We start from the raw sequence: 24,208 nt of genomic DNA on the forward strand, positions 1-24,208 counted from the left end.
GACAGAAGGGACAGTTTAAGGCTGCCCTTTTCCGAGAGGTCACATGTCACCAAAATCTTTCGGTTGTCTCGGGATTGGTTACATTCTGTTCTCTTTTTTTCTATTGAGGTTGCCAAGCAACTGGCTAAGACCAGCCAAGATATTTTCTTTATTACAAGTGGAGCAGAAAGCAGCAAGGAGGAGAGAGATAAAAAAAAAAAAAAGCACCGAAAAAAACGGGGGAGAGAAGAAAAGTTTAGACAATTAACATTTATAGGATCACATAACTTCATTAACTCAGCTGAGATTTGGGAAAGATACTTAAAAAAAAAAGGGGGGTGTGGAAAGGGTGGGGGGAAGTGTTAGGAATTAAAACAAGTTAAAAGGTCCGGGGCTAAAACAATGCCGGAACACCCGGAGCAGCAGCAACAGGGGCTTCCCTCGGATGGTTCCTGCTTGCCGAAGAGTGGCCAGTCCCAGGCAATGGCTGCAACCCAGCTCAGGGGCCTTCAGTTGCTGCTGCTCTTTTTTCTTTTTATTAAATGCTGGCTTTCTTTTGTTTTTCACACTCGTAGGAAGTGGGTTTATTGCTGCTAGCGTTGGCAGGGATGTGTTGGGATGCAGAGGAGCCTTTCCGAGGAAGGCACATGGCTGTGGCAGGAGCTGGGCATCCCCCTGGCTCTGGCCCATGGGGAAGGGGCTGTGAGGATGTGGCTATTCCCAAGCCCTGGGACACCTTCATGCCTCTTCAGGGTGGGCAAAACCTCCCAGGGAGGGAATGAGACTCTGTGGGAAGCAACGTCCAGTCATAGATCCCTGCACTGTTGGTCCCTGCTCAGGGTTTGGGCCTGAGAGTCTCTGACACGGTCCCTGGGCTCCAGGGGTGATGCCTAAGGCAGGGGACACTGCTACGGGTTGGGGACAGAGACGGGGGTCACCCTGCAGCTCCGTGCGGCTGGGCTGCCCCAAGCATCCCTGGCGCTGTGGGAGCTTCTGTCCCAGCACTCACCCATCCCTCTCCCCAGCCCCTGCGTGAGGACACGAGGGAAGGCGAGGACAAGCGGGGATCTCCGTGGGGAACACTTCCAGGCTCCCGGCCAGCTCTGCCCAGGGACCGCTGTGACACCCAGGGTGGTGGCAGGCAGCGGTGGAGAAGGCGCCGGCCACCTCCGTGCTTTGCCCTTTGATGCGGGGACCTTCGGCAGGTTGGAGCTGGGGTGTCCCCGGGCGGAGAGAGGCCGGCGATGTCCCCGCTCCTCCGGCCGGAGCCCGCAGCTGCCGGCCTGCCACCTCGGTAATATTCATTAGGGGAAAACAATGAGCATTATTTATCCCCGGCACTTTCCCTGCCGCTGGGGGGCCGAGTTGGGGTGCAGGTGACCCCATACCCCAGGGGGTACCCGGGCAGTGGCACTCCCGCGGCAGCAGAACGGAGGGGGTCTCCAAGGGGGGCCGAGTGGGTGGGAGGGGACCCCAGACCCAGCTCTGCCCGGCTGCTCGGGGGGGATCCCCACAACCCCGAGTGGGGCCAGCCGTGGCCGTCCCCGGGGCTGGGCGCCGAGCCCCGGGGCAGAGCGCACCCCGCGCCCCGGGCCCAGCGGTGCGGCGGCTGCGGGCCGGGCCGGAGCCGGGCTGTGGGAGCTGTGTCTTTAAGAGATGGCTGGCTCCAGGTTGCAGCTGCTGTTTCTGTGCTATAGAGACAGTGGAGATTCATTACTCCTAAAACACAATGGGCATTTATCACCCCGTGGTGTTATTCAAATCCAGTACCAATTGAAGGTCATCCCCATTCTTTTCTCGCCGGCTCTGCAACACATTTATTGTTGTGCCGTTCAACTAAAAGCCCTGCCCGGCCCCGGCGCAGCCCGCAGAGCCCCGGTGTGCGCATCCCTCCCGGGCGGATTTGGGACCCTCCCGGGTGGATACGGCGTGGAGGAAGCGGGCAGAGCCGCGGCGGCTCGGCCGGGCTCGGGGCCGGCAGCAGGTGCCGCGGGAGCCCCGCCGCCGTGCCCCGCCGAGCCGCGGGGGCCGCCCGCTCCGCCCCCGCGGGACGCACTTTCCGCGCCCCGTGGAAACTCGGAGCCCCGTGGGCCGAGGGCGGCTCGGGCAGCCAGGGGTCCGCCGCTCGCCCGCAGCCCCCGGCGTTCTCTCGGGGCGACCTGCCCGGCCCCGCCGCGGAGCGGCCACGGCCACCGGCACCGGCACTGGCATCGGCGGGGGAAGCGCCGGCAGCGGGCCGGGATTTTCCCTGGCTGGAGAGGGGGGATTTGTTCCCAACTTCGTGGGCGCCGGTCGGTGAGGAGGGGCTGGGGAAGAAGCCTGGATTTTTCATCTTTTTCCTTTTTTTTATCATTATTATTATTATTAATATTTCCTCTCCAGCGGTCATTTATAAATTTCGGAGATTTGTTCAAAGTGCACGAATTTTGAGGGCTATCCGCTTGGAATTGGTGGATTCTCCAAGGCAGGAGCGGCGCGGCTGCAGCGCGGGGCCGGAGTCTGTGCCCGCAGCATCACCCCCGCGGAGCCCCGCGGCTGCCGGAGGCACCGAGCCCCGCCGCGGCCGCCAGCCCCGGCGCACCGAGCCCCCGCTCCACCGGGGCTGCTCCGGCAGGGATGGATCGTCGGTTTTCGTTTTCTATCTTTTTTCTTGTTTTTTTTCGTTTATTTTTTTTCTTTTAAAATTTTTTAATTTTTTTATTATTCTTTTTTTAAATTGGGCTTCTTTTTAATTTTTTCTTTTTACTTTCTTTTTCTTTTTTCCTTTTTTTTTTTTTTTTTTTTTTTTTGAGGGATAAGAAATGAGTAGATAAAATTAAACTCCTCGCGGTGCCATTAAATGGAACCCGGGATGCGAAACGCCGCGGCTGCGCTCGAAACTTGTCGGGGCTGGAGCAGCGGCTCGGCGGGGCCGGGAAGCGGGAGCGGAGGGCGGCGGGAGCCGGCTCAGGGCCCGTGTGTCCTTCTTTTCCAGGCTCCAGCCGGATTCCCCCTGGAAGATCCCGCGAGCCCGGGATGGGAATCTCCGCTCCTGATTGTCCAAACGCAATTCTTGTGCGATGGAGCCGTACGAACCAAGAATTGTGTCTGGACATCTGTAGCAGAGGTTTCACCTCCTCCGGCGGGGCTCCAGGACGGTTCTCGGGGCACAGGACGGAGGACGGACCTTCCCCGGGCCCGGGGCTTGGCAGGTAACCGCTCCCGGCTGCGTCCCGGGGGTCGGGGCCAGGATTTCAGGGAAACTAAGGAAGCACCAGCGGCGGCTTCGCTCTGCTCGGCGCGGCCGAGGGTGCTCGGTTTTAATGCGTCAAACACCGGCGGGATCATCACCGGGACGGCCGCCCCGGCCGGGCAGCCCCAGGCAGGGACCGAGGGGCCGAGCCTCGGGCACCGGCGCTTTGCCGGGGCCGGTGGGGCCGCAGACCGGCGTGGCGGGCGGGCACTTCGGCCCTGCGGCTCCATCCCGGTTTATCTTTCTTATCTTTATTTATTTACCTATTTTATCATTGCGGCTTAATTCCATTCAACCTGCTTCGGCGTGCGCCCGGCCCCCTGCACCGGGACACTCTCCTGGTCCTCTTGCCGCAGCCGCGGCTGGCCCCGGGCTCACCGAGGCCGCTCCGGCCGTGCGGCGTCTCCGTCGGGCCGAGAAGCGGCCCCGCCGCTCGGGCACCGGGCGGGCCCGGCGGAGAGCGGCTCCGGGCCGCGGGCACGGCCCTCGCCGCCTCCGGGAGCCCCGGAGCGGAGCAGCCCCCGCGGAACGGCGGCCGGAGGAAGGCTCGCTCGAACAGAGAGGCTTTATGAATCCACCAGCCAAACGGCTCGGCCGGGGCTGCCAAGGAAACCCAGGAGGAGGAGGGAAGCATTACAAGATCCGAGCAGAATTTCACCAAGAGCCTATCTAGGACAAAGCTGGAGGGGGAGAATGTTTTAAAAGGCTTTTATTTCAGAAACTTTTTGTTGCTCTTGTTGTTACAGGATTTTGCTGTACCCCTCTTCTCCATCCCCTTGGCTTCCTTCATCTTCCCATTTCTAGCTTTTTTTAGCAGTGATTGACAGCTTTTACTACAGCAGGAGCTAAGCCACCTGGGTCTAACCTGCACTATCGAGGGGAATAACAGCTCCTGGGGAAGGAACCCATCTTTATCCGAGCAAACAGCTGGGGGGCATGAGAACAAGCCCAGCCTAAGACAGAGGCAGGGTAGACGAAGGGCAGGCAGCAGTGCTGAAGATGAACCTGCTTTTTCCCATTGTGCTTCAGTCCGTTTCAAGCCACATGCCACGCAGGTTCCTTGTTCTTCAGCCAGCTTCTACCACCACCTGGAATCCCCTTCCACTGTCCTGGCCCAGCTAAGCTAAGGGCCAGGAACTCAGGGCAGAGAAGAGCCTTTGGCCCGAATGTGTACTTACAAATGGTGTGAGCTGGACTCAAATTGCTGTGGCTGGATTTGGAAAAGGCTGAATATCGGTTTGTCACCAGCAGTGGGTTGAAGCTGGGGCTCCTCAGATGCAGAAGCATCGTAGGCTGTGGGTGCTTGTAGTTACGCAGGTTGTGGAGGGGTAGAGAGAGAGGAATCAGTGAAGTCAGCTGAGGGAATCACTCCCTGCATCAGAGGAATTCCTCCGTCAGGCGCAGCGCGGGAAAGGCTCCTTGTGCGCAGCTCTCGGGTGCTGGCCCAGGCTGCCTGAGCAGGGCCAGCTGCCCCCCGCCTCCTCAGCAGCTCCTGAACACTGAGGGCTCTTAGAGCAGGACATGGTGCAGAGCAGCAGTGAGAGGCACCGGCGAGGCCTCTGCTCCACGACAGCCGCGCCTCGGGCAGGAGCTGCTGCGGGACCTCTGCACGCCGCTGGAGCCCGCCCGAAACAGGTGAGCAGGGCAGGGGGGAGCGCAGGACAAGTCCTGGCCAGGCACTCCTGGAAGCTCATGCAGCATGTTCAGACCTGCTGGTGCCAATGCTATCCTCTCTGAGCCCATCCCTCTGCTCTTGCTGTAGCCTCCTGGGTGGCAGGAGCCAGTCTGTCTTTCTGAGGAAACTTCTGGAAAGCCAACAAACACCCATGCCCTAGGAGAACCACACACACCCACTTCCACAGTGCTCACAGGACTTCCTCAGGACATGCAGCAAGAAACCTCTCCCTCCCGCTGACACAAAGGGTTAAAAGTTCCTGACTTTCTCAGGTCTTGGCACTTTAACTGTGCATCTCCAGCCCCAGCCCTTCTCCAGCCACACTGCAGCTCCCACCTGCACAGAATGCAGTGCAGCCCGATCAATTCTGTCTATCACAGTGACAGAAAGATCATTTGCTGCCCTGATCACCCTGTGCTGTCTCAGGCCGGGTGAGGGTTTGTTTTCCCTCCAACCAAATCATTATAAATTGACATCATTCATGGGCCAGTACTTCACCCTGCCTCAGCTCTGGTACAAAAGCAGCATGAGGGATTAGAAATACAAAACCCAAAAGGCCTATTTCTCTCCTGCTTCCTATAAATAAATATCACGACAAGGTGCAAGTCACTTCTGAGGGCTCTGGAGCTGCCATGTTTGCTACCCCATGGAAAAACTAGTCAAGCCCCCTTTTGTTTCCTTGCACTTTCTCACCCTTCCCATGGTTGGTACAGAGACTGTACCAACATTAAGCATCATGTTAAAAGAATCCTGGTTCCCAGCACCAGAACACCTCACTGCATGTTAAGACATATTATCCTACTCAGGGTTCAGCACCCCTCTTCCTCCTGTCAGAAAAAAACAAAGTCCCACATGCTGAGGTGCTCTCTGCTCGTTAGGGTACCTGGAAGTGTAGTCAGGAGAGGTGAAATGAGGACCAAAAGATGGATGCTGTTGTGGTGACAGAAGGCCGCAGGCTGGCAGAGCTTTATTTGGATGTCTGGAACAAGTGAAGGCAGTGGGAAGATGCAGAGACTGGACACAGGCAGCTCAACAGAGGTTCGGGTGGGTTAAGGGTTTTTTTTTGGTTTTTTTTTTTTTTTTTTTTTTTTCCCAGGGATTTGGATTTACATCCTCTTTGTTTTTTCAGGAGTTCACCCGCCGTGCAATGTTGAGATGAAAAGCACATTATCCTGGTCCTGGAGTTTATAATCCAGCTCACCCTGCAGGCCAAGAAAAAAATGAAAAATTGCTTAAATGTCATTTCCAAATACAAGCTGCAAAGAGAAAACAGCTCATAAAAAGATGGTGAGTATTAGGGAGAGCAGAAGGGGACAGACTGATGTTTTCATCATAACAGAAGCAAAGGTGAGAGATCAGCCACAGTGCTGATGCTCATCACCCCACATTGCTTTCTGGACCAGGGTTTTGACAGAACAGGTGGTTGCCTGAGGCAGGGAAATGGCGAGGGGCTGTTTGTTGTCTGAGCACAACAGTGGGCTGAGAAGGGAAGACATTTACCAGGTGCCTGTTTGAGTTGAAATCTCCCTGTGGCCTTTACCTGCCAGGCATCACCTGACTTCAGGGAAGGTGTTTCTTTGTGGGGTCTGAACGTCTCAGGTGCCCCCCTGCTGTCACCCCACATGTTGGGGGACCTACCAGCAGCCAGAGGTGCAAAACCCAGTGCCAGAGACCAGGGAAAAAGGTGATCTCTCTTCAGACCCGGTCTGGCTGATGAGACTCAGCAGGTTAGAGAGAGGCTCCAGGCTTTTGAACAGCCACAGTACAGGAGATAGATTCCAGCCTGCCCCTTCCCCCTCAAATATGAGATGCTTTGCTTGGGGCAAGAATCAGAAATAGCTGCTGTGAGAGCAACCACAGAAGAGAGAGAGCAATATTTTCAACAAAGAAAGTCAAACTGAAGGAGTACAGACCATTAGTTCCCAGTCTGCCTCGTTGATGAGCACCAAAATTCCTGGCCTCCTGCAAAATAGAGAGAAATAATTAGGATACAGGGCTGCTAAAAAGCCCCACAAATAGTTAAGAACAAGGGATGTCACAGCACAGATCACAGGCTGGCTGCCTGTAATGCCAAAAAAGGGATCCTAGCATGGAGGTGGGAGCAGGTACAGTCTGTGCCCTTTCTGGATCAAATAAAGGGGACGCAGGAGCAATCCCAAAGCTGATTTGAATGGAAAGGCACCGTTCTGAGGATGCTCCAGGATGACTGCATTTCCGTACCATGCAGAAAAGCCAGGTAATTAAAACCCACGCACGGCAGGCGAGAGCAGAGAGCTCAGTGGGAAGGCAGGGAAAGCCATTCCGCTGCCCCTAGCAGAGGCACTGAACACCTGGGATCCACTCCAAGCCCCTGATTCTGAGCAAAGGGATTCCCCCTCTTTGATCTTCAGTGTCCTGCAATTGTCTCTCCTGTTACCAGGGGACCTGGCACACGCTTCAGCTCACAAAGATCCGTGACGAATGTTAAACACCCCCAGCGCCACCCCGCAGTCAGGGATGGCTTGCACAGCTCACTCTGCTCCATTTCTCTTGCCTTCCTTTTTTTTTCTACCCCCCCCCTCCACGAGACTGGCCCCGTTTTGATAATAAAAATACATTTCCCAGAAGAAGTATTTGTTGGCATTTCTCAGAATGACTGCTTCAGTCCCAGTGATATCAGCAGGGAACAGACAGACCTGCTAAAACTCCTGGAATTGAGGATACAGGTGCTGCTTTGTTCCAAGTGACAGTGAAGAGAAAGTATAAATGGCCCTGCTTCATGTTTAAAGTTCAAAGATTTGGGGTGAGGGCTGCAAAAGATGCTCTCTGTGGACATTGCAAGGTGTGGGTGGGATACCTCCCACTATCACTTAAGCAAATCCTGTGTTTTCATGGTCATTGACTTACTCAATAGGAAATCCGCCCCAGAGGAAAAACTGTAGGGATGAAGAGAGAAACACAAGGAGGATTCCTAACAGTTGTACTTACACAGATTCCCCTTGCAAAAATAACTCTGGTCGCTCTTTCAACAGATTCTGTTTGATCCACTTGAGCAGGTTTCTGATATCCCCTGGAAGAATGAAGGACAGGGTTTACAAACTAGTTGATGGCTCCTAGTGATGGCAGAGCAAAGTGATTGTTTATCCACGAAAGAGCAGATGAGGAACATGCAGGATGGATGGGGATAGCTGCAAAGAAACTCACAGACAGTCCTGTCCCTGTGGTTTGGCAGAAGAGGTTTCCCACAGAAAACTCATCCTGCTAAGAATGAATGCAGTTCCTGCTGAAGCACCAATCTGGCAGCAGATTCCTGATGTTCAGGTCTCTGACACATCTCATACCCTGTGCATTATCTTGTCACCCAACAAATTATGTCTAATTCTTTTGTGCATTTAATTAGATTTTAAAAGTCCAAACAAGCAAGCCTAAGAACCTGAATGGAGCAAAGACAGACACTTTTGCACCAAAACCAGCACAAACTCTTGGAGACATTGGGAGCTGTGGGGCCCAAACCTGTCCATGGCCATGCATTAACCAGACAGGAGCCCATAGTTGCATTTTGGACAGTTAGAGCATCCCTCAGCATCACACCTGCTGCTGTGGAGTGTTCCCCATGCTGTGCCTGCTCCCTCCTTCTACACTTCATGCTTAGAGCTTCTTTATTAAAGCTCAGCCTTTATCTTTCCATTTCAGTAGGTGACAGGAAGGATTTGTCTTCATGTAAAAGGAGGAGGAGACACTGCTGGCGGGTTTTTATAGTATCAATTTTACTTTGTGAGGCAAAAACAATTTCTTTAGTGATAGTATCAGTTAATTTCCTATTGGAGAGGTGAGAAGAGACGGAGAGGGGGGGAACAATCCGTTACAGGGTTTAGAGAAGCTGACAAATTGCAAAGTGGAGTTCTCCTGCATTTGCCTCTATATTTCAGTGTTCCACAAACCACTTCATCATTCTGAATCCACAATCAGTTATTCTCTCGGGGCTCCTTTAAACAGCCCTCTGAAAGCCCCAAAAGAGTTTTGTTTGTTTTCAAGAAGCGAGGAAGCTTTCTGAAGGCACAAATCCACCAGTGAGGGCTGCAGCCCTGCTCCAGGAGGAGCAGGGATGGCAGGATGGGTTTCTTATGTGAGGTAAGCTCATTGCAGTCATGAGGTATCTTTCCACATGTGCTTCTCTGAGTTAATTCACTCTGTGTACCATTCCCCATGTGTTTGCTTCATGACTAGCAACAGTATGTGCATTTGTAGTGGCTTGACTGAGCCCAGACCTTACCCCAGGATTTTATGGGATCATGGATGTTACCCAGAGCCAAACTGGGGTTGTTCCAAATAATGTCACCCTCATTGCTTCTGTCACACTCAGGATGAACAGCCCTGGTGTAGACAGGTGCACATCAACTAGGCAATGGGGATATGTCCATCTGCAGCAGATGGGGGCCTCTTCTCCTGGGGAAAGGGGGAGGGGGATGCTCTGAGAGTCCCTCTGTTCCCCCTGCTTTCCCAGGGCACTGGGGCCTCCAAACCAGCACTCTGATCCCAAAACCCCGATCTCACCACAGAGCTGCCCAGAGCACAACAGGTATTGCTGCCTCCAGGCACTGGATCACTCTGATCTGGGCAAAAGGAGCTGCTTTGTGCCTCAAAACTGCCTGGTGAGCTGGATCACCTGCCTGGGGCCAACCCACAACTCTCTTGTAATGATATGTAGTTAAAAGAACAAAATAGACCATTTTCTGCCTCCTTCCTAGCTACATGCACGGGGGACAGGGAGCACCACTAAGAAGGTGTGTGTATTTACATACATACATACATATATATATATATATATATATATGTACACACACACACACACACACACACACACACACACACACACACACACGTGCAGCACAGCGGTCGGTGAGCCATCAGAACAAGAGTTAACTACATTCACCTTCCCCTGAAAAACACTGCTGCAACATCAAGCCCTCAGGATCTCACACCCAAATGGCTCCCGCTCTCCATCACCCAGAAATGAAAGCTGTAAAGGAAGGAAGATGGAGAGGAGCCTTCAGGAGAGGGAGGGGGGTGTGAAGGGGACACCAGCCCCACTGCAGCATCGCCTGTGAGCTGTTTCATATTTATGCACTTGCAGCAGGGCACACAACAATGAGCTGTGCCATATACCATTCTCCTTGCATGGAATAAGCAGCCCTTTCCTCTGGGACCTTTCAGGAGAGATCATTTAGACAGAAACAGGCTGCACTAGCTGGATAAAAGGCAGCCACCTAGAAGCAGCCTGGACGGAGGGGCGAGAGGACTGATTTATTCGAGGCTGAGCTGGAAGACTCCCTCACCCCATCTCCTTCCATAACAAATGTTATTTCCAGTCCCACCTGAGCCAACATTCATTTACTCCTACCCAGAAGTCACGTACGCATATACTGAAGAATTTAAACAGTAGGGAAAAACCCCAGATATCCCTATGCATGCCAACTCCAAAAGGTACAAAAATTAAGACCCTTTCTCCACAGCCAACTTTAAGACAATACTTTTGTCTGCTTCATCAGCATTGAATTTTTCCACCCACCTTCATTTTTCTATGTGCTATACACCAATATTACTAGAACAAATCAATTATAAAGGATGACAGATGACCACAGCCACACCAAAACTATCTCCCACGAGTAAGATATTGAAAAGGAACAAGATTACTTCCATTGCAAGTGGTCTGTGGAGAAGCCATCTTGCAGCTCAGTGCCTCAAACAGCAGTCTGGATCAACAGCTCAGGACTCTGTGTTCTCATGATGGAAATAATAAGAGGTAAATTATAGCACAACTGCTTATCTCTTATAACTGACATATGTAGTGTTCCTAAGACATTTTCTTTCTGATACTATACTACGGGTCTAACAGGTTTCCAGCTGCCTGGGCCAAGGATTTTCTATGCAAACAGCAGGTTCGCTACGGATGACATATAAAGAAGGAAAAAAATCTCAGCCTGGTCAGGCACCACATCTGCTGAGAAGTTAAATCATCATTACAATGCAGCAATTTCACACTTGTGTTGGTTTGAAGTTGGCCCCCATCACAGAACAGAGGCATCTGCTTTGGCAGAAGCACAGCTGTACTACAGGTGCTGTGATTTGGCTGCAAAACCCACCATGCATTTTGGCTCCAGAGGGAGGTTCAGGTGAGAGCAGAGACAATACAGCATTTTGCTCCAACATCACCAACTCGAACCCAGCTCATCCCAGTAATGATGTATTTTTATCAATGCTGCATGGTCTTACTGAAATCTTTTTGGTAGACTACTACATTTCACTCACAGCAAACAAATATCACATCAAAAAAATGCACTTAATTCTTATTAACTGTGCTCCCTCCACCGTTGGCAGCATCAGAGGAGAAGCAAGACTGAACCAGCCAAGGAAGCGGAAATATTCTCAAACTGCAAAGGAGGGACTGAAGCACATGGTAGGAAATCCCTATCTTATTTCTACACAGAGACAGCTTCTGCTGCCTGTGCTAGCAGTACATCAACCCTCTCCAAATTCTTAGGAAAAAATAATCTAAAGTTAATTAAAAAAAAAAAGAAAAACCGACAATCATTTGAGAAAACGGCTTTGTTCAAGTGCACAGATGGGAGCTGAAGCCCACAATATATGCAGGAAAGCGATCACCCAGCGAAACGCAGCGCTCAGGAAAACGAGACGTGTGCTTGCAGTGACACAAAGTCATTGCCTTGTCACGCAAGAGGCCGGGATGCAGGAACTGCAGCGAGCGCACACAAACCCCAATGGCCTCGTCTCCTTTCAGCCCAGCTGCACCACAAACACTCCTGGAAGAGGCACAACCTGCTCTGTCCTCCCTCAAATCATCCAAGGATTTGCTTCAGTCCCAGTGAAGGCAGGTCTGACCACCTGCATTGCCCCAGCTGCTCCTTCATGAAGAATCTGCTGAGCTTCCTCTGCAACAGGAATGCATCTAATAGTCCATTCTAGCACTGCCTGGGCTCATTTGCACCCTCAAAAGCAGAGCTGAAATCCATAGATCTTTCCTAGCTCAATAAAACCTCCTGGGCCTGACAGATCCATCAGTGACAACTCAGAAAAGAGGGCACTCGCTGTGTGCAGAGAGGACCCAGGTGCTTCGAATAAGAAACACCAAGCTGGGTGTTGCACTAGAAGGATCTCACAATGAACTGATAAAGGTGCAGAAACATGGAAGGTTTATGTGCAACCCTGCTACCAGCTGACAGGGACACACAGCCCTTGGCTCCCAGGGAGCTGCACAGGTTACTCGCAGAGTCACACACACACGCAAGGACCAGACATCTCTGTGCCCCCTGCCTTAAAATCCACATAGAAACTTGCACAAAGCCTCGAAGGGCACCCAGAAGGTGTAACTACACCCATTTTCTTGCCTTGACTGCAGAACTGGGAGATTATTTCAGGGAAATAGGGGATCCCTCTAAAGGCTGAACCATGGAAAATTCCCTTCTGGTCCGCAGTAAATAAGATATATGTGGCACTGGTCACTAAGGGGTCAGTGCTGCAGCAGCACGGCGCTTTCCCGGGCCGCCTTGCGGACACCTCCCTGTGGGGTACCATTTCTTTGACCCAGAATAAGATCATTTATCATACTGACCATGGCTGAGCTCCAATTTGCTGAGGTCACTAACTCTGGACGAGCGCTGCTCCACCCACATTCTCAGCCACCGGCCTGTAACCATGACAAAGCCCCTTCCCCGCAGCTCCTCTGCCATTATTCCCCCTGCCTGCATGGAAATGTGTGGAAAAACAATTTGTATGTCCCTTTCCCTGCTTAAGCAGCTTGTTTTTAAAACAGGCAAACCAACTCCCAATACCTGCTGCTCTTCCAGGTGCATGACTGCTCTTTGCTTTTGGATCTGAGCAGGCCCTCCAGGAATCTGCTCTCTAAATGAGCTCAAAACCAGATCTAAGGGATCCTTCCAGCTCTTCCAGCCTCCCATCTGATATGCAAATCACTCTCTGAAGCAGACCATGGTGTGCCATAAACTGCAGAAGAAGACCTGGAATGGCTGATATAAATGGAGTCATAGGCAAATGGATTTGGTATTACGCAGAGTGAGCAGCCAGGCAAATTTTGCACAAGAGTAAAATCCATTTTCTCTGACAAGTGCACAAGCCAATCCTACCACACACACTGGAATGGGCAGTGATTTAAGTACTAGGGAAGAAATTAGGGGGCAACTAATTAGGGGGTAACAGGCATAAGAGAATGGCAATTGTTGCTGTATTCTGTTCTTGTCTGCTACAAATGAACACCAAGGTTTTGACTTCTGTAATTTTTAATTGCTTTAAGATGTCTTTTTCTTGCTTCTCATCTAGAAGAGCGATGCTCTTCTTAATTTTCTTGTGTCCACAAAATGGGAAAGGATCACAGAGGTCTTTTACAGCCTTCCTGTCAGCAGTGAGGACTCAGATCCCAGCTATCACCCAGCAAAATTCTCAGCCCTGAGGTTTTAATCACAATGCTTATGAACTGCAGAGAAGCTGCTTGGGATCTTCCACTCCCCACAGATTGCTGGTAGGGAAATACAAGTTCAAGGGATCTCCAATCCCACTGCTAGCCAGCAGCAAGCCTCCAGATCCATCAGCTCTCATGACAAAAAAAAGCAGCTTCGAGCTGATTCTCAGGGTAAACCTAATCCCTACTCATTTCCAAAGTCAGAGCATCTAATCCCGTAACACCCAACGCTATTGTCACTTCAGGCTCCCCAATAAATGCCAGTGCACCAAACTGTCTCTTTTAATTAGGATCACAGATCACTAGTGTTGGCCCAGGGTCTTGCCTCTCGTTCAAAATTGTCAAAGGAAGGAGCTGAGAGAGCCTCAAAGACTATTGCCCCAGCAGCAAAGTACCAGCCTGGGGATCACAGACATGAAAAAAAGCATCCCCTTAACAGGTCCTGTAATTTTATCCCTCTGCCAGCACAGAATTATTCTCAACAAAAGACTGTCCTGAGCCTTGCCTGTTCTGATTTTAAGAGGCTTGAGCACTGTAGACCTGCTACCAAACCCCAAGGAGACTGTGCCATGGTCTAATAGTTTTTGCAGTCAGGAATCTTCCGCTAATGCACTAAACTCCCATTTCTTCATTCCTCCCTATCAATCTATACTAGATGATATTGCATCATGCTGGCTATAATCTGTCCTTCTCAATGATAAAGGAGATATCCCACCTCATCACTTTTCCATTCATTTATCCTGTTTAACCTTGAATGTTACTGGTTAATTTTTTTTAAGCTCTCAGCAAGACAATTCAGAGAATGCATTACTAACCACCAGTGCAAAGCTTTGCCAAAACCCAGCAAATTGAAATTTCCCCTCTCTCCTATTTTCCTGGTTTCTGAGTTTTGGGTGTGTGCACAGGCACTGAGAGCTGAAAATGAAAACCTTATTGCTATTAAAGAGACAACACAGAGCTGGTGTGCAACCCTGAACCATGGAGAAAGGTGTCTGCTCCTGCCAGAGTGGAGAGGGATTCCCTGGCAGCCTGGCACTGCTCTGCACACAGCCAGCCTGGCCGAGGGAATTCCCTGGGCTGGGCTTTCCCTGGCACTGCCAGCTGGATCAGAAAATGCCTTGAAGTCAAATCCTTGCCCCCCTCCCAGCCTGGCTGGTGGCTGTGTCCCCTCTGGCTGCTGGATGAGTCAGTGTCTCAGCTCAGCTCAGGAAACTGCCATGATTTTATTCCTCTAAATACAGAAATCGCCTCTCACTTTTGGGCTCAGATCTGCTTTGCTATTATTAGGCTTTCATACAGGGCCAAGCACCATTAAACCGATTCCTGTCCACCCAACCCAGCCACCCCCACAGATACTCCAAGCTCCTCAGTCTTACTTGAAAGGGAAAAAGAAAGGGCCAGTGAGATGATCAGGGTGGAGGAGAGGGGGGGGTAAGATTTACAAGTGAATGGAGGTAAGAATGGAGCAGTTTGTGGGATAAAGGGGCTGCGGAGGGAGCTTTACAGATGTGCAGAGGGACGGCGGCTCATTGTTTAATTAAGCAGAAAGTGGCTCTTTTGAAAAGCAATTTTGCACAGGAGCTCTGAGCTCAGCAAACAACTCCTGCGAGTGAGGGCAGGAGGAGAAAGGAACAGCTGGCCCGGAGCCGTGTGAACCGCATGCTAAGCGGTTTAAAGGGCCCGGATCCTCCTCCCCAGCCCTGCTCCGCTGCCACCCTCTGAACAGCGCTGTCAGCACAGCAAATCCCACCAAGAGAAAAGAGCGAGGGGAGGGGGGTGGGACAGAGGGGTTATCCTGCTAGGTGTCCGCACTGCAATACAGCGGCTGGGAAGAAGGGTGTAACAGCCAGGCTTTGTTATCCCAGGGATTTGGTCACACACAAGAGCTGGTTTCCCAGTGCCTGGGAAGCTCCTTCCACAATGAGTTGGGATGAGCTGATCCGGTAAAGCGGCTCCGCGGCCTCCCAGGAGGGTGATGGGACTGCTCCTGTGAGGACAAGCGTTTATTTCCCTATTCCCTCAGGCTGGGACAGGGACCTGGAGCTGAGCCCCACGCCAGAGCTGCTCCATTGAGACGCGGCAGCGCTGGCATCGCGACAGCTCCGACTGCAAACACTGCTCACCCTGACTGCTGGCAGCAGCTCCAGGGCTGAGCTGGTCCAGCCTGAGCACCCACCCTGCACAACCCACTGAGCCCCCTTCTCCTGCCACCAAATCTGTAATTTCCTGCCTAAAAGAGATGCACGAGTGGGATGCACGAGGAGGGAATAACCTAAGTCCTCTGAGAGCTGCAAGTACCACACACTGCGTTTAAAAAGACTTGACTGCATGAAGTTCCACAGATCTATGGGGTTTTTTTTACCATTCTTCTAATAAATCTCTACATTAGCAAATATATTTTTATTCTTTCTTTTGGAGCAAGTTTTAAAATGTTAGGGATAATAAACAGAGCAATAAAAGCATGCCAGAATATTAATGACTCAACTACGATGTACTACCCAGCATCAGGCACTCACCAACAGCAACGCCAACTGCTGCTCTGGATTTTACAGGTTCTTTTGGTCCAGCACCCCAGTCAGTGCTGAACACATGCCACGCTGTATCTTGTATCTGCCTGTAACATAGGTCTGATCTCTCAGGATCTCCAGGCTCTTTTCCCAGAAGATGAATGCTCCCAAGTCCCCAGCAGTCCTCCATGCTGTGCAGAACAAGGCCCTTGGAAAGCAAAGCTCTCGAGGAGCACACCATGCTCTTCTCCATGGGGATTCAACATAAGCAATATTTGGCAGATTATTTTAATTTTCCTTCTTAAAAAAAAATCTGATTGGCAGTGGGCTTTTTTTTTCCCTAGAGTTTTGGTAAAGGGAAACCACAATTACCAAAACACGCTGATTAATAATTTAACCTTCCAGACTTGTAAAGTGCCAAAACACAGTGTGAATTTCTGATTAGCCCAGAAGGTCCCAGTGAGCACCAGTGAATCTGCTGCTCCAAAAGTCCCACCATTGAAGCCACATGAGAAATTGGAACTCAAAGGTTTGTGACAGCAGCTGAGCTGCCTGCAGCGCAAGTGCCAGAGACTTTACACACAACCCCAGCCTCCAGGTACAACATCCAGAAGACAGCACAGCAGACAGGTTTTGTAAACACTCTTCATCTGATGATGCAGCTCAGCTAAACCTGAAATGACCACAAGGGTTAAACAATGCCAGTGACTTCCTACCTTCCAACAGCATCTATGCAACTCACATGGCCAAGACAAATCCACCACTGTGAGTCCCAGCGAGATGGAGGAAGGAGCTCCAGCATCACTTGCAGAGCTGTCATACAATGATCTATTTGATTACTGAACCACTTGGTTAAATTACTGTGGCTTGTTTCAGGAGGAGGCTGCCAAATACATTTTCAGTTTTTAATCTAGGGTTTCTCTCTTTTATGCTCCATTGTCTCTAATAGCCTCTTAGATGCTTGAAAATAAAGTTGATTTCCCTGCCAATTTAATCCTCTCTCCATGTGACAAATATCGTTATTCCCCCAGCTGCTTTCTCCCACACACACTGTTTTTATGCAGAAGAAGCCAACAGGGCACAATGCCTTTAGATCCTCAAACAGCATTATCAGTGAAATCATCAGGATAGCCAGAAATTTGGGACAAGATTCTTGTTTAACTTGAGCTCTTCTTTCTGCAACACCTCTACAAGATTACACAGTCTTGCACAAAGTGTGGCTTAGGTAAATCTGCTGTCTATGCACATACATCACACTTTTATAAGTTCCCATTTTGGCAGCAACTTCAAAATGCAGGCTGAGACAGCTCCACTTTGAAAATAAAGAACCGCTATTTAACTGACATCAGGATACAAAATGCCCCTTGGATAATAAAAATAGGTCCTGCCACATGGCTGTATCCCTTGTGGCTTGCTCTTGTCCCACTTGCAGCTTTCTTCCTCCTGCCTTTCCCAATCCCTCCAGGAGCCCAGCTTCAAGCATCAGAAAAGGACAGAGAATCAAATCTTGAAAAAGTTAACTGGATCTGGAACCCACCTACTTTCCATCTAGTGCCTGTTACCAGGAAAGAAGAAATGACCACAGAAAGAGTTTGCTCAATAACGTAATTTAAAGAACACTGACTGCCCCTACCAACTATGGAACACAGCTTGTTTTATTCATGTAAATATTTGTAGGCATTTCTTCATATAATTTCCACCTCCCTTCCCTTCTGGGATATATATAAAAATGCCTAAACAACTGAAATATAGGCGGGCCCCATAACCCAGAGAGAAGCAACTGTTCTGCAAAAAGGAGGACAAAGACAAAAAATAACCTAGAAAAAAGGAAGAGTAGGTAAGAGAGGCCAAAATGGCCAAAAATAAACTTGGCAGCTAATGAAATCACTTAAAATGGGGTTAGAAGTGCAGGTCTTCAAGTAGTGTTCATACTACAGGTCTTTCCCTGGAGAATTCAGTGATGGACATTCAGGGTAAGGTAAGCAACAGTATGTGCCCAGTAGAACTGAGCTATTTTATTTCTCTAATCATTGCAATTCTGGCTGCATGAGTGCAGCAGGGACCTGGCTATGCATATCTTTATTTACCCAGAGACAGGAGAGTTAAAATTTCCTAGTGTGAACAAGGGAAATACACAACATTAGGAACAACATAAAATTTCAGTAAAATTATTCTTATTTTCTGATATTATTCAATTGATTCCTCACCACTACAACATAATTGTCTTCTGGAAGTATCATGAGGGGTGTTTCCAGTAATTCTTTACTGGATTGAAAATGAAACCTCCCTGACAGCCAAGGCACAAGACAGCAGCAAACCAGGGGAGTTGACAAGGGGGTACAGTGCCAGTTCTGTCAGGGATAGCAGCGTCTGGAAAACAAGGCAGCAGGAAAAGCTGGGGACAATAATGTGTTAGCTGAATCTGGAATGAATCACTGGAGATCATGAGTTTGAACCCTGAGGCTGAGACAGACCCTCAGGGAGAGATATATCCCTTAGGATAAATGTAGATCCTACTCAGGCTGCACAAGTCTTCCCAGCAGCTTCAAGTGGGAATGGATCAAGCAACACACAACTGCACTGCTGACAGCCACTGGGCTGAAAGAATCCCTCTTTGGTATTAACATCCTCCCCTCCCCTGGCAGAAATAAACATCTCCTGTAATAACCCCTTTTTCTTCAGCATCTGATCATGGTTTGAACACCACCAAAACAATGGGCGTTACTGGGTACTTTAAATTTGCAGAGCACTGAAGAAAATTATGCTCTAGTCCCCAAGTTTATAAAGCAACTAAATTAGTGTTTTAGCATTTCTTTGCTACCTTTCATTTAAGGATCTTGAGTGCTTCAACAGTGCTGGAATTTAATGCTGAATTCTCTTGTGATACATCAAAGTATCACTAGCAACAGGGGAAAGTTAAGCAACATGACTAAACTCACAAAGCAAATCAGCATCAGGTCATGTTTCTGGAGCCTTAGTCCCATCCTTAACCACAATATAACACAATATGCAGCACTCCTATTATATTTGAATTATACATAGTTATGTCCAAGCATCAAAAGCACTTCTACCAATCTCTAATTAGGCACAGCAAAAAGATTTCAGGCCTGGGGGCTCCCAGCACCTAGGTTATGGTATCAGCTATTTGTGAGATATACCCTAACATTCCCTCATGGCTTTGTGTTATTTTGGTTTATAATCCCACTGCAATAGCATAAAGCAGTGCTATCTAGCTGGAAAAATTCAGAACATACCTGTGGCAAAATTACACCACAACTGAAGTACTCACACAATTGAGTTAGTGCAGCACTGCTCAGTATTGATATTCCAAATTGCAAACCAGGAACTGTGACTGTTTGTCCCTTGAACACTAAAGTCCTGGTTTTTATTGCAGGGAAGGCCATGGGTAGGATCCAGCATCCTATCTGAGCATTAGGTTTACTGTTTTCAATTGCAGAGTTCATATTAAAATTATCACATTTACTTGAAAGGTCAAATAAGCAGATACACATTTATGTTAAATTGCTACACACTCCCCCACATATCTATACACCACATAAACACACACACACACATATATATATGTGCCTCTTGGAAACCTCAGAACAGGCAGGAAAAAAACAGAGGAGAGAAGATGTTATTGGTGGTTTCAAGTACCAAGAAAGACAATGACAGACTTGATGGAAATATCCAGAGGCTGTTGTCTATCCAGCAGGAGGGAGGCAAAAGTCTTAAGGAAGGACTTGATTCACAAGTGCTTAGAAGACAGGAAAGACCTCAGACTTTGAGAACTAACCCCTGTTTACCAAGCTGCCTGATCCATGGCATGTGTGAAAGAGCTTTTAAAATACTTTGATCCTTGCTGGCAACTCTAAGTGCTGTACAAACCAGCTTTGTTTCATTTGTTGTTACTCTAAAGTTATCCAACAGTTTCTGATACTCACAAGGCTCTGGTTGACAGGGCAAAGTCACCTGATGCTTTTTGACACCATCGAATAAGAGTTCCGCACCACCTCTGAAATAAAAACAATGAACCACTGAGATGTTGCTTTATTGTCAAGAGAAGGCAGTACAAAAGAGGCAATTTACATAGATGCCACAACAGAGAAAACAAATGACACAGACTATATTTAGCACAGGATTCCCTTTGTCTTTTTTTTTCCTGTCACAAACCAGAAGTCCACAGAGGAAGCTGCCAGCTCCCAGTGCCAACACAGAGAGGAGGCTCTGCTGTGGGCCAGAACCCCACGGTGCCAGGCATCATCCAGTGGAATGGGAGGATGGTTCCCATCTGCAGGAGCTCCCAAGCCGCTGTGCAGCGCCGCTTCCCTCTCCCATCACCGGCACTGCTTCCACCCAAGCAAAACTACAGCCACCACACTCCATCCAACACTGCCCATCCCTAACTCCTGCCAGCCAGAAACCTCAAAAACTGAGCATCCTTCTGGAATAAATATTCCCCCAGTTTCTGAGTGTGAACACACAGAAAGGGAAAGCGACTCACATGAAGTTACAGAGCAAGTCAGAGCCAGCAGCCTGAGAGTCCTGGCAGCTCTTTCTTATCTACTCACTACAAGGTGTCCCAGAGAGGGAGACTTGACTGGGAGAAACAAGTGATGAGGGTGACAAGGTAAAATAGAAATAAACAAATACACAGTCTTCCTCCACTGAACAACCTGATGTTCATCCCCCTTCTGACACTTTAACACATTAGGGAATGCTCTCAGATAAGAAATTATGGCCTCTGCAAGTACAGATCAGGTGTGAGCAGAATATGGCAGGTAAAGGAGCTGCTCCTCACATTGGAAAAGAACAGGATTTGAATTGGGTTCAGGCACCTAACCTTGGGCTCTTCAAAAGAGTAATTGATTTTTGTAACTACAGCTTAGAAGCCTCAGCAAGCTTCTCGCCTCTATTCCTGTTCTGGAAAAAGTACAATTGTGAAAATCTTGAACTTTACCAACATCAATCGTTTTCCATGATGTTGTGGGGCCACAGGCCAAACTAAGATTATAAAACTTCTACCATGTGAGTAGGGACATGGATAATAAACACAAAAGCTACTTTAAGTTACAGGACACAGCAGCAGAGAGTGTGAGCTTTTGACTCTAGACTGAACTCTACACTGGCCAAAGTTTTAACAACTAGAGAACTCTTAAAAAACTCAGTTCACTTAATATTAAACTGAGGTAGAAAAATGACCAACCCATTTTTAAAGGGCATAAAATTGTGGCAAAATGTTCTTCGAACTTAAATGCCAATTACTTTGGAAAAATTTTCCCATGAAATTACTTTCTGGGAACTTTCTGGTGCCTCTCTTTCCTTGGAAACCAACACAAAACAGAGAATATTTAAAACGAGCAATCCTCACCTAAGTATCAACAAAAATACTTCCAGATGTTATTAAGTTCCTTTAAATTCAATATCTAAAAATGCCACAGTAGGTTTTCTTGGCTCTGCAATGGCAGAGCACAACAGAACCCTTGTTATGCCTTCAGCAGCATTACTTATATGCAGCAGCTCTCCTAAAGAGCACTCTGTTGGTGTTCTTCCACCAGCTCACAACAAACAGTTATCTCAAAATTGAAGCAGTGATTATTAACATGAGCCGAGATTCATGCAAGGGAACAAGTCATAACAATTATATGAAAAACATTTTTTCATGTAACGAAAACAAGGTCACGCTTTGTTACAGCGGGAAATGTAGATTGCAAGATAAGGTCCTTCTGTAAGGCGAGAGCTGTGGGGAACTCAGCTGTGGTTCCTACATAGAGAGCTCATTTATGCATTTCCAAGGGAAGCAAAAATGCATCTCACTCTTCTGGGAAAATTAGGAGAGTTGCTGCAGCTGGAAGCGGGAAAGATAGAGGAAAGGATTCTTAAGGAGAAGGGTATTTAAAGGGTTATGGCATTTCTGTGTTTGTGAAAGGGTGGGAAAAAGTGAATAAATAGCAGCCTTTTAGCTTCTGCTAAAAGGAGGCTTTAACGAAATAACACAAGTATTTCCACAAATATGCACAGCTTCCACTGCAAATGCTTTAAGATCCCAGGGCCAGAGCATGAGCAGTGCCGATAGTACAGCAGCAAAGGCCTGGAGACTGAAATGCTACAGAGTGAGAACCTGGCAGCTTTACAGGACTGACAGGGCTCAAACACAAAGCACTGTGAGGGCACACACAAACACACACACAGACAGCGCTCAGAAAAAAAAAAGCCAAGAAACGAGGGGGAGGTTTTCATAAACAATTTTAATAATTAAAACAAACCCTAAACAACTCAAGAAGGTTGAAAGATGTGAAAGAAAAAGAAAGGCCTGACACAGGACGTTGACAGAGAGGAGAGCGAGGCGCTGGGGCAGACGGCCCGGCCCCACGCTGCGGGCACCCTCCGGCAGTGTCCGGTCCCTCCCGCCGATGTCTGCTTCCCGGGTTCCCCGGCGGCGGCCGCTCCCGCCACCCCGGCCCGCGGCCCGTCACAGCGGCCGCGCCCGGACCCGGCCGCGCCCGGCCCCCCAGGCCGCGGGCAGCAACCGCCCCATGGCACAGCCGCGGCCGCCTCACCGAGGGGCCGGCCCACCGCGGCCCATCCCGGCCCTGCCCTGCCCTCCGCCCGGCCCCGCCGCCCGCGCTCACCCGAACTCCACCTGCAGCGACACGGGCGCCGCCATCTTGGCGGCGGCGGCGGGAGGGGCGGCCGCGCCGGAAGTGCCGCCGGCGACTTCCGGTGCCGCCGTGCCGCGCCGGCAGCGGCCCCGGGGCTGCGCCGGGCCCGCCTGCTCCTCTTCCTCCCTGCTCTTCTCCTCTGCCCCTCTTCTCTGCCCTCTTCTCCTCTTCCTCCCGTTCCTCTTCCTCCCCCGGAGAAGCTCCCGCAGTGCGGCCCGTGCCCCCGGTGGTGTTATTTTAAAGCACCTGGGCGCTGGTGCCGGGCGGTGTTATTTTAAAACTCCGGTTTCTGCACCGAGTTCCGGCTTTGCCGCGCTCGGAGCCGCCTGCGGGGCCCTGTTCGCTCGGAGCACTCGGGCTGCGCAAAGGCAGCAGCTGCACGTGGGCTTACCAGCGGGGGTTTTGCTACAACACAAGAAGTTCCACCTCAACGCGAGGAAGGACTTCGCATTGAGGATGGCAGAGCACTGGAACAGGTGTCCGAGGAGGGTGGGGAGTCTCCTTCTCTGCAGACATCCCAAACCCACCTGGATGTGTTCCTGTCACCTGCTCCAGGTGACCCTGCCTTGGCAGAGGGGTCAGACTGAATCCCTCCCAACCCTACAGTTCTGTAATTCTGTGATGCCACCCCGCTGCCTCGCAGCTCCCCGGGACCAGACACAGCTGGGTGATGCTAAGGACAGCTCCTGTCACCACCGGGAAGATGCAGTTCTGCATCAGGGGTGGCTGTTCAGCATCCCCTCTGCTCGGGCAGCCCCTGCCAGCCAGCACATCCCCACGGCGCCAGGCACCCCCAGCACAGCGTTAAACAACGCGGCTCACATCTGTCGCCTGTTTGTTTTCCCCTCCTGTCCCCAGAGAAGGCCCATGTACACAGGCAGAACGCAGCCACGGCGGTGACAGCTGGGCTCTGCTTCTCCCCCACAACATGGAGCTGCACAGGGGCAGCACTGGTAGAAAAGCTGCAGCCTCTTAACCCTCCCTCCGCTCAGGAGGGTTTGGGATTAAAAAATACATGTACCATGTGCACACATGCACATAGAAATGTAATAGCTATGCATATACATGATGCATTATGTGTAAGGGGCATAAATTTACACAGACAGATTGCTCTTCGTTTATGCTAACGGGGGTCAGAGTACGCCTAACCCCGGGAGCAGAAGGTGGTGGTGTTTGTAATGGCCTTTTGTTCTCCAAGGAGATGATTCTCTGGGCTGGGCCCCAGGAAAGGCTGGTCCCTCTGGCAGATGAATGCTGCCATCGCTGCCGGGGTTACGTGATGGCAGAGCCGTGAAGCTGTTGACCGTGGTCTTCATCCAAAAATTCCAGCTGGATTTTATGTATCTCTAAATCCTAAGGTTTTTGAGTATCTCAGAGATATGGCCCAGGATGGAATTGTATGGAAAAGTGGCTGAGGAAATAAGCCTTCAACAAAAATCTTTACTTCAGAAATGAGTGAAGCATTCTGTGTTCAGAGGATCTAGTATTCTTGATTCCAGATCAGTGTTTGCAGTTATGGTTTTATATGAGCTATTCTTCTTGCTCCCAGAAATCATTTATGAGGCCAAATAAAAGCAGAACTAGCTCCTAAAAGAGTCTTGATTCCTGACTTACACAACAAAATGGTACAGATTTAGTGTTAGAACCTCCCTACAAGAAAGGGAGCAGTAATCATAAATA

At 49.8% G+C, this 24,208-nt stretch overlaps 1 protein-coding gene and 1 long non-coding RNA gene across 2 annotated transcripts; one reads left to right on the plus strand and one right to left on the minus strand.

Moving 5' to 3' along the window:
* Positions 1-5,819: 5,819 nt before the first annotated feature.
* Positions 5,820-22,542, minus strand: URM1 (ubiquitin related modifier 1). Its single transcript, XM_021551366.4, has 5 exons — positions 22,499-22,542; positions 19,811-19,881; positions 7,854-7,935; positions 6,800-6,848; positions 5,820-6,088 (listed from the first exon to the last, which is right to left on the minus strand). The coding sequence occupies exons 1-5, from the start codon at positions 22,531-22,533 to the stop codon at positions 6,020-6,022; spliced, it is 306 nt and encodes a 101-aa protein (XP_021407041.1). The 5' UTR covers positions 22,534-22,542; the 3' UTR covers positions 5,820-6,019.
* LOC116184210 (uncharacterized) lies at positions 6,036-7,495 on the plus strand. Its single transcript, XR_014958823.1, has 2 exons — positions 6,036-6,173; positions 7,306-7,495. It is a non-coding gene; the product is annotated as an uncharacterized LOC116184210 (long non-coding RNA).
* Positions 22,543-24,208: the final 1,666 nt, after the last annotated feature.

This window comes from Lonchura striata, chromosome 17 (assembly GCF_050655825.1).
Source record: "Lonchura striata isolate lonStrDom1 chromosome 17, ASM5065582v1, whole genome shotgun sequence".
Lineage (NCBI taxonomy): Eukaryota > Metazoa > Chordata > Aves > Passeriformes > Estrildidae > Lonchura > Lonchura striata.